This window comes from Copidosoma floridanum, unplaced genomic scaffold, assembly GCF_036245765.1.
Source record: "Copidosoma floridanum isolate Cflo_tuat_1 unplaced genomic scaffold, Cflo_Japanese_pri ptg000020l, whole genome shotgun sequence".
NCBI classification, from domain to species: domain Eukaryota; kingdom Metazoa; phylum Arthropoda; class Insecta; order Hymenoptera; family Encyrtidae; genus Copidosoma; species Copidosoma floridanum.
The window spans coordinates 32,815,906-32,834,593 of NW_028321897.1; the positions used below are offsets into that span (position 1 = coordinate 32,815,906).

At 36.3% G+C, this 18,688-nt stretch overlaps 1 protein-coding gene across 1 annotated transcript; it reads right to left on the bottom strand.

The window, feature by feature from the left end:
• Window positions 1–15,999: 15,999 nt before the first annotated feature.
• LOC149374445 (uncharacterized) lies at window positions 16,000–16,530 on the bottom strand. The gene has a single exon (XM_089593724.1). The coding sequence runs from the start codon at window positions 16,528–16,530 to the stop codon at window positions 16,000–16,002; it is 531 nt and encodes a 176-aa protein (XP_089449850.1).
• Window positions 16,531–18,688: the final 2,158 nt, after the last annotated feature.

Below are 18,688 nucleotides of genomic sequence, written 5' to 3' on the forward strand. Positions count from 1 at the left end.
GCGCTTGTGTTATTTTATTTAATATATTCATTAAAAAAGTGACCAGTAAGCGCCCCGGGTTGCGTGGGGATTGGCGCTTGTGTTATTTTATTTAATATATTCATTAACAAAGTGATCAGAAAGCACCCCGGGTTGTGTGGGGATTGGCGCTTGCTCTACTTTATTAATTTTCTTAATAATTAAAGTGACCAGTAAGCGCCCCGGGTCGTGTGGGGATTGGCTTTTGTGTTATTTTTTTACTTATTTTATTAATAATTAAAGTGACCAGTAAGCGCCCCGGGTTGCGTGGGGATTGGCGCTTGTGTTATTTTATTTAATATATTCATTAAAAAAGTGATCAGAAAGCGCCCCGGGTTGTGTGGGGATTGGCGCTTGCTCTACTTTATTAATTTTCTAAATAATTAAAGTGACCAGTAAGCGCCCCGGGTTGTGTGGGGATTGGCGCTTGCGTTATTGTTTAATTTATTTTATTAATTATTAATGCTCGTGATACTGCGTATGGGCGCGTTGGGTTATTGGGTTAAATAGCTTAGGATTAATTGATCAAGTTATGGTGTATGGAATGTTGTCGAGTTATCTGAGGTTTTGCGTCTTGCTCCATATAGCCAATTTGAATTTCCCCCCAAGTTCGGTAGCCACTTTTGGGAGCGCTGTACACGTGTATTCTGCAAAGGTATAAATAAATACATATGTGGGCATTAAATATTGTACACAGAATGTTTAAATGTTGTTTCAGATTACTTTCTAACGGTGGTACTGCACTAAAATTTGTAAAAGAGTTCCACCTTTTTTTAATTAATAAATTAATTGACATGATGCGTAGGTGGTTTAATTGTACGTCATAACATGCCTTCCCTCCCGAAATCATGTCGATTATATCTTTTCGAATATGAATATTTTCCACCCCTGGTTTCATTTGTAGATCGACGTTGTTTTGTTTAAAATTTATTTCCGCGCAACTCATGATTGTACACGCGATCGATTACGATGTGACCCCACCAACAAAAGCAATAAAATAAAACACAAAAATTACTAACAGTGTAAAAGCCTGTGGCTTTTTCTAATGTTTATGGAAAACAGCACATATTCGTTCTTTTATCACACCGCTGTTTTTTACTATTGCAATCGACTGTCCATTTCAGTCATTATAATTTTTTTTTTCTCGTCACGAGTACTATGACTGTCAGCCATCGTTACCCAAATTATGTACTTTAATTTTTTGATCTTAAATTTTATTCTTACTTTACTCTTTTTTTTTCCTACACACAGTCATCGTTTGTGACACTAACATTAGTATCAGTTTCAGAGTCCCTATCAGTATCAGTATCAGTATCATTAGCATTAATTCCATCAACAGTATCCCAACTGGGAAGCGTTTTAGAAAATTTCTTCTTATAACTATTAAGCGCGTCTAAAAAACATTCTGAGTCTGGTTCAATGCTACTTTCCACCAAAGAGCAAAGCCACAATTTTATTTGATGAGCTTTACTAAGTGCGCAATATTGCTTTCTACGTAGACTTTTTTGTACATCATGAGTACCATACATTAACGCCTTTGTTGAATATCCCATATTAAGAATGTGACACGATGGCACCGTATACTGCTGAATGTTAATCACAGTACACCCTATGGTTGATTCCAAATAAGTGGCTGTATTATCTTCATAAACGTAAATTCGATGTGCATTTTTTGCTACAGTGCAATAAAGCATTCTTCAGAAAGTTGTCAATATTTTATGAACAAAATATGACCATTATATGATTCTACCTTTCATGGTAAGTTACATCAATAACTTCAAGATTAAAATACAGTTCTAGAAAATGTACTAAGTATACGTAGTAGGACAAAAAGTAAACAGCTCGTGACAGGAGGGTTTATCGAATATAGACATCAAACCAACGAAAAATTTCAGTTAAAGGGCTATAATTTGAGATATGAATCATAAAAGAGCGTTCAATTTGCTTCAGCAATAATTATTTATGCTCACCATCACGTTTAATAGCATAATTTTCGATTTGGATAGGTGACAGAACTGACATTCTGACCCTTAAATGATCTGCAGATCAAAGTGTATACTTTAAAGTCAGGTCTTAGGCTGCAGTCACATGGTGCAGGATAGAGCTGCAGGATAGAATTTCTGCCGCGTTAAGTCTATCCTGCTGCAGGACGTGCAGGAGTGCAGGATAGACTTAACACGGCAGCAATTCTATCCTGCAGCTCTATCCTGCACCATGTGACTGCAGCCTTATAGCGTGATAATACAGTTGGGCACCAACACTACACGTACAAGTAAAAAAAAATAATTTTTTTTTACTTTAATTTAAAATATGTACATTAGGTTTGTTCAAGCTGATTCTCGGGGACACTCGGAGTGACTCTGGGAGTCTCCGAGAATGGAATGAACAAGTATTCTTCTCCGAGTGTCTCCGAGAGACTCTGACTGTCCCCGAGAATATATTTGCACACGTTAGGTTAGGTAAGTGCAAAAAGTAAACAGAATGTCTTAGTGTTAGAGTGAATCTACATAGGATTTTAATTTATCTAACCTAACGTGTGCATATAGATTCTCGGGGACAGTCAGAGTCTCTCGGAGACACTCGGAGAAGAATACTTGTTCATTCCATTCTCGGAGACTCCCAGAGTCTCTCCGAGTGTCCCCGAGAATCAGCTTGAACAAACCTATTGGCACCCATAGGGTTACCTATTTCACTCTTAATTCTGCGCACGAGACCAGGACACCAATAGTGCAAGTTTCGCCGGAATGACCCATATGCATACAGTATATGTGGATAATGGGGATGTTCGTTTGGTGTCTCCAGTAACTGCCCAGTAAGGAGATCATGTGACCGCATCATCACGTGACTGTACTGGAAAATCGTTCGGATGATGAACAGTAAATCAGTCACGTGGTGGTATCACGTGATGTCTTAACTGGGCTGCAGTTACTGGAGACACCAAACGAACATCCCCAAAATATATATAAGTATTATAAGTATGCAAAACTCAGCGTGTTTATAGATATACCAACCAATACGTAAAAAGTTTGCCAAAATTTTTCAACATCTAGCTCTCTCTCTCACACTCATGCGGGCTCACGGTGAGTTTTTTAACTCGAAACTCCATGTGTATAGGTAGCCTGACGTAGACTTTAAGCTATGTTATGTTCTCTTTTTTTCAAAACTAGAACTTACCATGCGTGCTTCGCGCGCTCTATTTTTATGAATTTAAATTACTTTTTGTTTAAGTTTCAAAAACTAATTTTCAAATTAACCCGCCCCTGACCAGTCTCGACCAATCACAGAACGAATAAAAAGGCTTCATCACGTGACCCATCATTTTTTAAAGATAGGATTAAAATCTACTACAATTATTTAATTAAGATTTATAACCTAAGTTGATCGAATCAGCTTATTCGATAACATTATTTTATGTAACTAAAAAATATTTCTTAGTTTGGTGATTTTAGTAATCATTATTTTTTATATTTATATGAATTATATTAATTTACATTTTTTCAATAAATGTATTACAACAATTTCCTTTTTTCTGTTTCAGGTTTTGGCAGAAAACCAATTAAAAACCATTTAAGAAAGTGATACTGGATGTAATTTTATATAATTGACCATAAGTTTGTAATTTACGTACAAGCATATTTCTAGCTATTACATTCATTATTTACGCGTGTATTTGTAATATAGATTGATCTTATTAATGTCCATGTTTTTATAACAGTAATTTTTGTCAATAAATTATTTTAAATAAATAAATTATATTCGAATTTTTTTTATTGTATCATTACTAAATTTATCAAGAAAAAAAAGAAAGAAAAACAAAGTCGAAATCATTCGAACCTGGTTGTATTCCGTTACTTGAACTTTACGCTAAGTCTTGTGTTAAAAGCATAGCAAAAATCAGTTACGGATTACCACCAGCTTATTTAAACCGTGACCACTCCATTAAAATTGTAACCACAACTATAACTACAACCACAACTACAACCAATTATCAAAACCACAACTAAAACCAATTACCAAAACCACAACTACAACCAATTATCAAAACCACAACTACAACCAATTACCAAAACCATAATTACAATAATAACCGTACCTGAAGAAAACCAACCATCTTCTAACTACATTCAACTGCTTTTTATGAAAAATGAACTGAATTTATGCAATAACTCGAAAATACCAAAACTATTGTAATCAACGACAAAAAATTTTACCTGTTACTGAAATTAAACACCACTGAAATAAAACTTTAAAAAAACTACAACCATCATTAACTCCTTCCAAATATAAGTCCAACTCAAGTAGAATTACTTCACTTGAGATTATTATTGCTACATATTAAGGGCGCTACGAGTTATAATAACTTAAAAACGGTTGATGGCATTCTACAATCTTCCTTTACAGCAACGTGCTTAGCTTTGGGACTTATTGAAGACGATGATGAGTGGAAAAAAGCAATGAACGAAGCTACGGTATGGATGATGACGCAAAGACTTCGACTTTTGTTTGTTAATTCGTATACTGATACATTGCCAACCTATTCATCCTGAAGAATTATGGAAAAATTTTAAAGATGCTATGTCAGAAGACTATTCACGAACAAATGATAAGGAAATAAGTCATCAACTAGCTTACAGCCAAATTAACAATTTATTAAATAGAGAAGGACAAAGTTTAGCTGATTTTCCTACAATGGAACAATCTGTGATTGCCAATGCCTTAAATGATACAAATGATGTTACAGTCGAACAAGCATCAGAAAGAGGTTATTCGCAGTACGATAAATTAAATAACGAACAAGAAGAAATAGTTGATAAAATTCTAACGGTTTCACGAGAAAAAAATATTCATAATTAAACATGTTTCTTCTTGGAAGGACCAGGAGGATCCGGAAAAACATTTGTGTACACAACAATTTATAATATTTTATTTTCTGAAAATGTTAAAGTAATGTTCTATGGCATTTACTGGAATAGCAGCAACTTTACTTCCAAATGGTAAGACGGTACACAAAACTTTTGGTTTACCTGTTCCGATGTTTCATGACTCTTCATCCAGTATAAAAAAACAATCAAAAGAAGGCTTATTTTTGAAAGAAGTCAAAGTTTTTATTTGGGATGAAGCTCCAATGGTACCAAGATATGCTTTGGAAATAGTTGATATAACGTTAAGAGAAGTTATGAACAATGATTTACCATTTGGAGGGAAAATTATGATTTTAGGTGGAGATTTTAGACAACTGCTTCCAATTAAAGTACGTGGAACTCGTAGCGAAATTTTAAACTTGTCCATAAAATATAGCAATTCATGGAAATATTTTTTACAAATCAAGTTACGTTGACAACGAATATGAGAGTATTACCACAAGAAGTTCAGTTTGTTACATTTTTATTAAACGTAGGTAATGGTACTTCAAATGATGACAATGATAATGTGACACTTCCGAAATTCTAGCATACTAACTAATAATGAATGTTAAGTTAACCACATTTTTGGTCAACTTATAAAAGAAAATAAATTTAATGAAATAAACAAATGTGCCATATTATCAGCAAGAAATATTAATGTTAATGATATCAACGAACAAGTGACAGATTTATTAGATAAAACTACCGAACATGTATATACTGGGGTTGACACTACTGATAATTGTGATAATGGTGAATTTGATGCCGGTGCTCTTTTACCTGAATATTTAAATTCTCTCAATCCTCCAAGCTTGCCTCCATATAAATTACGTTTAAGAAAAAATTGCATTATACTGTTAATAAGGAATATTAGCATTAATGAAGGTTTGTGCAATGGAACTCGACTACAAATCGTTGATTTCTCAAATCATTTACTAAAATATAAAATTTTAACTGGGGACAAACGAAACACTATTGTTTTTTTTTAATCGTATTACTCTGTACTGTGAAAACGAATATCCATTTACTTTTAAAAGAAGACAGTTTCCTGTTAGATTAGCTTTTGCAATGACTATTGATAAAGCACAAGGGCAAACATTTGATAGGATAGGTATAGATCTTCGTAGAGATGTTTTTAATCATTGTCAACTTTATGTTGCGATGTCCAGAGTTCGGTCGTGTGAAACATTAAAAAAATATTTAGGGAATCAAAGAGAGAATAGTACTGTTAAAAATTATGTATATGAAGGATTGTATGCATAAATCAAATTTTTTGTAATTTTTAAAATTGATTGAGTATCATTAATACTCTTCATACTTTTATGATATAATATGTACAGTGTAAAAAATAGAACTTAAATTCATTTTTCAATTGGTTGCATGTTAAAAAATTTTAAAAAAAAGATTAACAATTATTTGTTGTTGGATGTAATTAAATTGTACAATACCCTACTTTAACAAATTTCAAAAGACTAATCTTATAAAGTACAATTATTAGTAAAAACGTTCGAGCTTGCTGCTAGCTTGAATCCTACGTTTTTCTTTTTTCTATTTCCTCTAATATTAAACAATAATTGCACTTTTAACTTTTTTCTACTTCAAAGAAAATTATATCAAAATACTTTCTGTAACTTACTTAATTTTTGTTTTCATTGATTGAAAATAATTATTAAAATTCTTATGTAACTTCAACAATTTATTTTTCTTATATATTTAATTTTATTATAAAAAATATACAGCTAAGAACCGTGCGCAAAGCACGCGTACATGAGATCCAGTAATTATTAAAATAACACAAGCGCCTATCACCTCATGACCCGGGGCGCTTACTGGCCACTCTGTTAAATAAATAATTATTAATAACACAAGCGCCTATCACTTCATGACCCAGGGCGCTTACTGGCAACTCTGTTAAATAAATAATTATTAATAACACAAGCGCCTATCACTTCATGACCCAGGGCGCTTACTGGCAACTCTGTTAAATAAATCATTATTAATAACACAAGCGCCTATCACCTTATGACCCGGGGCACTTACTGGCTACTATTAAATAATAAATTATCAAGGAATTACCAGAGCGCCATTTAAAAAGATCTTTGTCGTACTAGATAGGCAATCAAAATTGTGATATGTTTAGATATGTTATCGATAAACTTTTTATTATTTAATAGTCGTGCAAATAAGTGTCCTGGGTTATCAGGAAAAAGGTGCTTAACATATTTATAAAATAATAATTATTTATTTACTAGATTTGCAATTAGCGCCCCAGGTTATACAGTGATAGGCGCTTGTGTTATCTTACTAATATATAAAGCAGAAGCGCTAAAACCGTTGTAATCGCTAACCGCGAAAACTACTGAACCGGTTTTGCTGAAATTTTGCACACAGATTCATGATACTTCCTAGATGGTTTTAGTATAGTTTTTATCTTAAAAAATTAAATAACAATAGCAATAAATGAGCTCAAAGTTTTGTAAAAATACGCCAGCTTTTCACTTTAGTTCAGTAAAATCCGCTAGGTGGCGTCGACATAAAATCGAGACTACCTGCAACAGAATTAAATAAGTGTAGTTATAATAGGCTGGAGCGTCTCGGTAACTAATGCAGTCGTGCTTCGGCAGTTAAACGAGCTGCATAGTCAATGGAGATTATAGTCCTACAGCTGGATATCCCGGTTGCGGACGACACTCTTCTCTCAGGGGAAAAGGACCTACGTTTCCATTCACCCTAAATCTCGACGAGTGCGATCGAAAAAAAAGTCATTCCAACCGATGACGTCTCCGGCATAATACCAGGAGACATATCTAGCCAGAGCACAATCTGCACCAACTTTTCAGAGTTGTGTGGCAGTCTCACCATCCCGCCTGGTGCAGTCAGAGAAATTTTGGCTACAAATGTAAGCCAGGGAAAACAGCTCTGAGGAGCACGGGCAGCCACAACGGTTACCTTCTTAGTCGTCGCGTCCCCAACGCGCTTACTCACATGTTCCCATCTAACGATGAGCGGTTGGTTATCCGGGGAGCGACCCGAAGACGAGATATCCTTGAACAGCAGCGTACCTCCCTCCATCACAGTCTCCGTACATAGAGACTCCCAGGGTAAGAATCAAGCTACCCGTAGCCAGCTCTTTATCATCAGGAATAATAATATAGAATTGCCTGGAAGTTTCACCACTGGCGCTTTTTAGGGCCATTATAAGTATTTACGTTCCCTACTTAACCATCAATTTCATTGGTTCTTTTTAGGGGCCACCTAAAAGTGTAAACTACCTTGCCAACAAATACATTTTTACTACTATTTCCGGAAGCGATTCGTCGACTAAAAGACTATATTAACTAAAGACAGGCACTATTAACCAAGTCAGCCATTTTACAATTTTACTTAAGCGTCAAGAAACTGACGCAGAAAATTTATCGAGATTGGAACAGCAGCGTCAAAACCGACAAATAAAGAATCCATTACGTGAGAGATCAGCTTTTCATTGTACCCTCACAGCAATCTCTGAAATCTTTAAAGATCCTACTTTAGATTTTTAAATAAGTAGAAAATATATTTGTGTTTTTGTAGCAATAAAAAATGTAGGGTTTAAGGTCCAGGACTTTGTTATTCTATATAACGTCTTTGGTACCGATACCGATGAGCGTACCCGAGTGACTGTTACGTGAGCAGCCATATAGAGATTATGCGAGCAACTTTTAACTTGGAACGCTTTAAATAAAAAAATCTTGGTACGCCACAGTCTGTGTGTACTTAGTATATCTATATAAATAATGTGTTTATAATTCTAATGTCTTATAGACCAAGAGCTGAGGCCGAAGGGTGGTCAAAATCCTGACCAGCCACTTTTCTTACCAGAATTAAGAAATCTTAAGCTACGCATAGACCCAGAATATTTTTGTCATATTTTATTCTTGTAAAGAGTTTTGTTGGTATTTAACAAGTGCTATAAAGTCTGTTATGTAAACCAGCTGCAACTTGCACCAATAGATAGATAAAAAAAATTGACCCTGTGTGCTATTTGCGGCAAGTTTAAATGCATTTTGTACCCAACAATTAACCTTTAAAAAGATAGACCCCCTACAAAAAATTAAAGTTAAGCCACAACTTTGCCAGTTACATTTTTTTACGATAATTTATTTCCAAAATCAAAGTTCCGACAATTTTCGGATTCAATGAAGGTAAGCTAGAAAATGACCTTTCTATACCGATTATTTATCACTGATCTTATCTATAATACTTATTTCAGGTAATAGATAAGGAATTGTAGATAAATTTACAGATAAAATTACAATATTCATATTTTTGGAAGTGATTTTCGGGTACAAGATGCATTCTAACTTTGCCGCATACGGCACGCGCCTTTGGCAATGTGCAAGAGAGATCGATGCCCACGTTCGATGGTGTGTCTCTTTCTACTTGTGATTTAGCGCCATACATAAGAACGAGCAGTCTATATTTCTTACATGTCTATATAGTTGCAGCTGGCTTATAAAATAGACCACACAGTTTGAGCAACGATGCGTAATTATATAGCATCAGCAAAATAACCGGATGGCACTTGGTAGCATTGCAGCAGAAGCGATTTCCAACCTTTCTTCTATCCAAACTAAATAGTATGTTCAGCATTTGTTGTCAACCTATGATAACATCAATCCGTATACGGAGCGCGTTCTACTGAAAAAACGTGCTGCGAGCGCCGGGTGACTGGTTCCGCGGGGACGCGCTCATATATCAGATAAAATAAGGCGATAAAAAATCATTAAATATATCTTTCGCAGGCACTTCTCATACCAATCGATGTCTTGAAAAGCAAATTAATAACTAATGATAAGTATTTTCAATTTTTAATAATATTTTGTGACGGGTGATTGTGAATAATAATAAGCTTCTTAAGTTGTCTCAAATATAGACTTCATAAACTGTTTATATTGTTATGTTGTTTGTAACTTATAGGTTAAAATAATCATTATGTATAATATAATTTATGATAATTACGTATTACTTATAATTAATTGAATTGAAATAATTCCGCTTAGGATCCATGTAAATTTATTGATTCACTATAATTTATTTTTTTTTACAGTAACTGATAACTAAAAATATAAGATATAATGTTGAAAGTATTAACAGCGTCAAAGGATGCCAGGTATTGCTGTACATGTCTGATTAAGCGTTTCTGTTAGGCTCCTACTCCATTCTTTTTTTTTTATGGTTTAGTTTCTGTTGGGCTCCTACTCCATTCTTTTTTTTTTATGGTTTATATCCACATCTAACGTAAGCTTAAAGAAGTATAACTTCAAAGGTATTATGTGGAACAACGATATATGTGCATAACTGTGCAGCTTACAGTTGAGACGGACATATGAATGCGATATTAGACGAAATTAAAGACATAATAGCCTTTGTGGATCTATACTGAGTTTTATACCAAACATCGCTCAGGTGCAGTAGACACATATTATTACAGCTTTATTAAAATTTTTCGATGATTTTCCATCTCTTACTCATGGTTCATATTATCAAACAATAACTTCAGAAAAGTCTCGTTTTACAATTAACGATGAAATAATATGTAGAATCTTACTACGTATTTTAAATTTCTTTTCAAATTTACTTCTACCTCTGTTCGCCAAAATTTTATTGTAGATACACAAAAGTAACACATTTAAAGAACTAGATAAATATAATTCATTTACTTATAATAAATAATTAATTTTAGTACCGCACTTTACGTTTCACCACAAATTCTACGTGAGAATGTTATGTGAGAAAATTTCATGAGAAATCTGTGTGAGATTATGGCATGGGAACTCACGTGAGAACTCACGTGAGATCTCACATGAGTTCTCACGTGATAATACTTAGTAGGGGTGCTTGATGCGGCGACTCGAAGCAAGGTGTTTTGTGCGAGAAAATGGCCGCCAACTTGCCCAAACGCTACCACTCATTAACGGTGGAACGAGGCCGGCCCGCCAAACGATTCACGCCTCAAGCGTGATGTCGCCGTGGGGGAACGGGCGAGACGAGGCGTCCTCGAACAGTGGGGCCCGCCTCACGCGTAGCTTTGCTGAGGCAGCGCTCGGAGACAGAATATTTTTTCCGAGGATGCAAGGTTTAAGTTGGCAGCACCTTGCATCCAGCACTCTCAAAAGTAACTGCCAAACTTGCGGGAAATTCAAATTGGCTATATGAAGCAAAACGCAAAACCCCAGATAACTCGACAACATTTCATACACCATAACTCGATAAATTAATCCTAAGCTATTTAACACAATAACCCAACGCGCCTAAAAGCAGTACCACAAGCTTTAATGATTAAAAAAATACAATAAACAATAACGCAAGCGCCAATCCTCACACAACCCGGGGCGCTTACTGGCCGCTTTGTTTATTAATTAAAAAAAATAAAATAACACAAGCACCGATCACCACACAACCCGGGGCACTTACTGGCCGCTTTGTTTATATATTAAAAAAAAATAAAATAACACAAGCACCAATCCCCACACAACCCGGAGCGCTTACTGGTTGCTTTGTTAATTAAAATAATAAATAAAATAACACAAGCGCCAATCCCCACACAACCCGGGGTGCTTACTGGCCACTTTGTCTATATATTAAAAAAAATAAAATAACACAAGCACCGATCACCACACAACCCGGGGCACTTACTGGCCGCTTTGTTTATATATTAAAAAAAATAAAATAACACAAGCACCGATCACCACACAACCCGGGGTGCTTACTGGCCGCTTTGTGTTTTAATTGAAAAAAATAAAATAACACAAGCACCGATCACCACACAACCCGGAGCGCTTACCGGTTGCTTTGTGTTTTAATTAAAAAAAATAAAATAACATTCCGGAATGTTATTCCTTATTTTATTTATTCAATTAAAAAACAAAGCGGCCAGTAAGTGCCCCGGGTTGTGTGGTGATTGGCCCTTGCGTTAATTATTTTTTCAATTAATAGACAAAGTGGCCAGTAAGCGCCCGGGTTGTGTGGGGATTGGCGCTTGTGTTATTTTATTTATTATTTTAATTAACAAAGAAACCAGTAAGCGCTCCGGGTTGTGTGGTGATTGGTGCTTGTGTTATTTTATTTATTTTAATTAATAAACAAAGCGGCCAGTAAGCGCCCGGGTTGTGTGGTGATCGGTGCTTGTGTTATTTTATTTTTTTCAATTAAAACACAAAGCGGCCAGTAAGCGCCCGGGTTGTGTGGGGATTGGCGCTTGTGTTATTTTATTTATTATTTTAATTAACAAAGAAACCAGTAAGCGCTCCGGGTTGTGTGGTGATTGGTGCTTGTGTTATTTTATTTATTTTAATTAATAAACAAAGCGGCCAGTAAGCGCCCGGGTTGTGTGGTGATCGGTGCTTGTGTTATTTTATTTTTTTCAATTAAAACACAAAGCGGCCAGTAAGCACCCCGGGTTGTGTGGGGATTGACGCTTGTGTTATTTTATTTATTACATTAAAAAACAAAGCGGCCAGTAAGCGCCCCGGGTTGTGTGGGGATTAGCGCTTGTGTTATTTTATTTATTATTTTAATTAACAAAGAAACCAGTAAGCGCTCCGGGTTGTGTGGTGATTGGTGCTTGTGTTATTTTATTTTTTTTAATTAATAAACAAAGCGGCCAGTAAGCGCCCGGGTTGTGTGGTGATCGGTGCTTGTGTTATTTTGTTTTTTTTAATTAAAACACAAAGCGGCCAGTAAGCACCCCAGGTTGTGTGGGGATTGGTGCTTGTGTTATTTTATTTATTATTTTAATTAACAAAGCAACCAGTAAGCGCTCCGGGTTGTGTGGGGATTGGTGCTTGTGTTATTTTATTTTTTTTAATATATAAAAAAGCGGCCAGTAAGCACCCCGGGTTGTGTGGGGATTGGCGGTTGTGTTATTTTATTTATTATTTTAATTAACAAAGTGGCCAGTAAGCGCCCCGGGTTGTGTGGGGATTGACGCTTGTGTTATTTTATTTATTATTTTAATTAACAAAGCAACCAGTAAGCGCTCCGGGTTGTGTGGGGATTGGTGCTTGTGTTATTTTATTTTTTTTAATTAATAGACAAAGTGGCCAGTAAGCACCCCGGGTTGTGTGGGGATTGGCGCTTGTGTTATTTTATTTATTATTTTAATTAACAAAGCAACCAGTAAGCGCTCCGGGTTGTGTGGGGATTGGTGCTTGTGTTATTTTATTTTTTTTAATATATAAACAAAGCGGCCAGTAAGTGCCCCGGGTTGTGTGGTGATCGGTGCTTGTGTTATTTTATTTTTTTTAATTAATAAACAAAGCGGCCAGTAAGCGCCCCGGGTTGTGTGAGGATTGGCGCTTGCGTTATTGTTTATTGTATTTTTTTAATCATTAAAGCTTGTGGTACTGCTTTTAGGCGCGTTGGGTTATTGTGTTAAATAGCTTAGGATTAATTTATCGAGTTATGGTGTATGAAATGTTGTCGAGTTATCTGGGGTTTTGCGTTTTGCTTCATATAGCCAATTTGAATTTCCCGCAAGTTTGGCAGTTACTTTTGAGAGTGCTGGATGCAAGGTGCTACCAACTTAAACCTTGCATCCTCGGAAAAAATATTCTGTCTCCGAGCGCTGTGCTGAGGCGATATAGTCCTCGTAAGAATGATACCATGCAGCAGGACAAATCGTACTCACGTGGCGTGCCTCGCACGTGGCTTATCATGTGATGATGGCTCTTTTTTACAAAAAAAGATCAAGCCGGTAGATACCTGGACTCTCCCTCTCTGCTGCAAAGCGTCGAAGATGGTCGAGGTGAATGTTCACGGAGGGCAAATAATTACCTCCCTTCTGACTCGTGATGTAGATGTAGATGCAGCCCTGCGACTTGCGACGACGATAATGATCACGTCGGGGTCACCAATGTAGGGATCATAAGCCTACTATATATTATGCAAGGTCTAGCAGGAGCTCCCCAGTATAAAGTATTCTACAACAAGAAGGTTCTACGTCCTGGTTAATAGTGTACAACTTGTTTATTATCGAGTCTTGTAATACAGGAGGACCGCTTAAGTGGGCGGCCAAACAAACACTGAATGTGGTGCGGTACATGGTTACATATACTGATATACTGTATAGACTAGGGATTTACTACTGCTCCGCTAGTGACTTAAGGTTGAATACCCCACAGACATGTGTGGACCTGACCCTGCTGCGCAACCGTCGGTAAAAGAGTAGGCTCTTTAGCCTTCCTCCGCTTCTCTTTCCCCCGCGTCCCTGCTCGTCGTGCAGGCCGCTGCGCGAGCAGAGAAGTCTCGACCGTCGTTGCGAGCACACATTTTGTAGCTTCCTTGAGAAGCCCTTTCTTACTAGTGAATATTAAACCTTTTATTGTTAATGTTGACAAGCGTTTAATTACTTTACCTCTTTCCTCAACTCCTGGACACGGCAGCCATAGGACTGCCACCTCAAGCCGATTCATAGGCCACATACACATATCCCGTAGACAAAAAAGACTTTTTTTTTTTTTTTTTTTTTAGCAGCGCGCCTCTCACGCTCTCATCATCTACTCCTGAACTCATTTATTTTAAAGCTTCTCAGGTTAGGGGTGGGTATACGCAATTTTTGTGAGGATAAAAATTCAAAGGGGAGGAAATTATATCCTCGAACAAGTCCTTCGTATAATTATGATCGAACTTCACCTGAAGTTCGTTTAATCATCAATTATACATCAGTTCCTTGTTCGAGGATATTGAATGTATGCAGATGTTTAGAGTAACGATTAATCTTTATTAGACTGATTAGGTACATACAATTTGTACAATATAGAAACACTAATCACATTTATCTTAAGTTCTAAGGTTTGATTGATTATTGTAGTAACACGAAAATTATGTCACGGCTTACTTAGAACAGTCATTGCGAAAACTCCATCGGGTTTACTAATTTGTCTGTTTACAAAATTTATAAATAGTATTTGATCTGTCAGACCATCCTGCTGCTTTCTTAATATCACTTATATTTACTCCCTGCAGCCATGCTTTGGAAGTTGATGCATGTCTTGTTGAGTGTGCAGTAAACTGCTCATAAACCCCCGCTTGTTTCATGACTGCCCTGAGCCAACGACTCACTGTATTAGTCCCCACTGCTTTATGTGGATGTTGGAATGAAACAAGAAGTTGAGTGGAGTCAGCTCTGATATCCTCTGTCTTCTGAATATGGAATTTTAAAACCGTTGCTATGCATAATCGCTTATTCTGGAAAGGATGAAACTTTGCGTATGGTTGGCAAGATCCTGGTCTCGACATCTTGATAACGTCTTTATTAATTGTTATTTCCACCGTCTCTCCTATAAATTTGATGTCCCTTAGTTTTATAAAGACTAAAGCTTGTACCCTAAACGCTGAACCGAGGGCCAATAGCATAGTCAACTTTAACGTAAGCATACGCAGATTCAGTGATTCTAACGGCTCCCAGGTCTCTATTAGATCCAACACAATCGACACATCCCATGTGGCTGCGTATTTCGGGGCTGTGGGTCTGGTTCTGAATACGCCCTTAAAAAATCTGCTTAACAACTGAGACTTTGACCAGTCTTCGTCGCTATAATCAAAGCCACTGCTGCCCGAACACAGGTCAAAGTGCCATACGCTGCACCGTCTTCATACCTCCTTGTTAGGCATTCCAAGATCTTTTTTTCGTTAGCCTTGAAAGGGTCCTTCATTGTTGCTGCACAAAATTCCCACCAGAACTTCAATGCTGTCCCATATTGTTTAATGGTGTTGCTGGATACAGAAGCCACCATAATCTCTACTGTTTCTGCGTCTAGATTTTTTCTCTCAAACGCTTGCTTGATAATAGCCCTGCTACCAGGGAAAGGTCCGAGGCCAGTGGGTGAATTCTTGATCTGCAAGGAGATTTTAATAAGTTCTGAGATGGTTCCCAAATAATAGGCTTTCTTATAAGTAACCTATGAAACTCTGGATACCAAGCTTGCGAAGGCCATAAAGAGACAACTAGGATACCACACGCGCCCTCCTCTTTGATTTTCTTTATTATTCTTGCTATTAAGGCAAAGGGAGGAAAGGCGTACCAAAACTCGTTGGTTCATGGGATAGTGAGAGCGTTAACGGCTAGCGCACCTGCGTCTCTGTCCCACGAGCAATATCTTACACACTTGGCATTAATCCTAGATGCGAACAAGTCTATCGAAGGCTTCTCGAAGGCTCTGCAGATGTCCCGAAACGCCCTATCTGACAGTTCCCACTCTGTATCTTGATTATTAATTCTAGAGCCTTCATCTGCTGGATTTTCCTTAGACGCGACGTACTCTGCGAAAACCCAAATCCTCTTCTCCTCACACCAGAGCCATAGGTCTTTGGTCACCTCATGGAGATCTTGATGTTTAATTCCCCCCATTTTATTAATGTATGCCAGTGCTGTCACATTGTCTATGCGCAGTAAAATCTGAGCATCAAAACGAGAGTTAGCAAAGCATCTGATGGCTAAAGACGCTGCCTTTATTTCTAACCAATTAATATGTTTTTCTCTTTCCATTGCGCTCCAAAGGCCATAAGTTTTTAACTCTCCACACGTCGCGCCCCAGCCCGTTTGTGAGGCGTCTGAAAAAATTTCCATCTCAAAGGCGCAACTCCTAATCCTATTCACTAGCATGATTTGCTTGTTCCACCACAAGAGATCTTCTCTTGTTTTGTGTGACATATGCCACTTCTAAACTATGATAGGCATGTTGCATCGATAGCCGAGGTAGCTATAATGCTGCCACACCAACGAGTATCATATTTTGGTCCTCGATTCAATTCCTGGTATTTTTTTTTCCTGCAATTTAACAGATGTTTGTTGCATTATTATTAAATTTTTTTTACATTCGTTCAATATTTATTAATATAACATACCTCATGCTATGTTATAAAAGGTATTTGGGTTGAAATAAGTATCACTTAAAAATGCTAATTAATTTAAGGTATCGTTTAAATTGTCTATTTTAAAAGTTTTAACCAAGTCATTATAAGACATTACAACTTTGTCTTGTATAAAAATATATTTATGTGCTCTCAACTGATGCAGCAAACGTTTGATGAGATGCGGCCAATCAAAAGCAGCAAAAATTTTCTTGCTTTCATGTTCAAAAAAAGGTTCATCAATACAAACTTTTAATAATTTATGAAAAAGTGTTTGGTTATTAGGACCTTGGTCACAAACAATGATTTTAAACACTGCTCCTATTTTGAATAACGCTGTCAATATTTCACGCAAAAAAACTAGCAGTATTGTTGTTCAGCACTAGCACCATTTTCATTGAATCCGAAACATAAAAGTTGACGCCAGGAATTTTTGGCATTTATGCTATCCAAACAAAACAATAGGGCATGTTTAGCAACGTTTGAATTTCTGAAACTATATTACCCAAATCTTCAAGACCCCCAATCTCGTCGTATTTTACAGAATATTCTTCCATACTTTTGATGCTCATCTCATCAAATTTCAATGCACACATCCGTTTATTAGCTTACTCAACTTTTGCTCAATTTTACTCAAAACATTTTCATTTAAACCGGGCTTAAAATCTTATTGGGCTATCCAACTTCTTACAGTGGATTCTCCAGCTAACCTATAATTCCTAATTTTACCAACTGGTTGTAACCAGCAGCTGAATGATAGTACATGATTTTGCATAAATTTTGTTTATCAAGTGTGAACTTATGTCTGTCCTTCGGCTTAAATTGCATTACTATCAAAGTTTTCCGTGATTCACTGAAATCTGTATCTTTAATCGAATTGTTTACATATGTAGCTTGTTTTACTTTTTCTACACATACGCGCTGTTTTAGTCGAAAGTTTTGATCTTTAACATTTTTTTGAATTTTTTTCACAAACTTTACTTTTTCTTCTAACAAATTTATCCGACGCTCTAGAGATCGCGTATACTGCTCACACTTAACTAAACAAAATGATCGATTTAAAAATCTTTTTAATAACTCATTTTTATTTCGCTCAGACGCAGCAGGGTTATTGGTACAATTAAATGGGGCATGCCATCATTCATAATTCAAATGAATCTCATTTGATTCACTTTCATCAATATTTAAGAATATATCTTTTTCAGAAGGGTACCATGAATCATTTAAATGTTTCGTTAAACTAAACGATTCATTGTTTTCAAGAACATTGTAATGCGCTTAATTACTTTTTTCGGTGGTAGTTTTTTTAACCGGCATGCTATCGTTACCTGTGATTTCTTGTTGTCCTCCAAAATCAATTTCCATTGGTTGATCTGGTCCATTGGCTTCGATTGGTTTGTCTTGATGTTGGCTTACTTGTAGTTCCTTGTTTGCTGTGGAATCCGATATTTCTGGAATAATCTGAGGTTCTGCCGATTGCCAATTAATTGGAACAGCGGTGGCACGCAAGCGAATTTTTCCTAATATTTTGTACGAAATCATCCTTTGAAAAATGATTTGCACATAACCCTGCAGATCGTAATGAAGATGCCACCCAACGTGAAAGATTGTTGTTACCTAAGTATGCAAACAACATTTTGCGTTATTTTCGTACAGAAAACAAATAAAATGTGTTAAACTGCTGTAAATTTACTCTCGAAAAGTTTTCTCAAAATTTACTTTTTTGGTTTTGCATTCAAGATAATAAATTCGAAACAAACAAAGATTTCTTTTCATTTCAACGAGTCATTTTACAGATAGTTATATAAGCAATAAATTTGATTGAGGGAATGCCAAAGGTAGCACTAATAAAAAGAGCTGAACCCTTTTCGTAT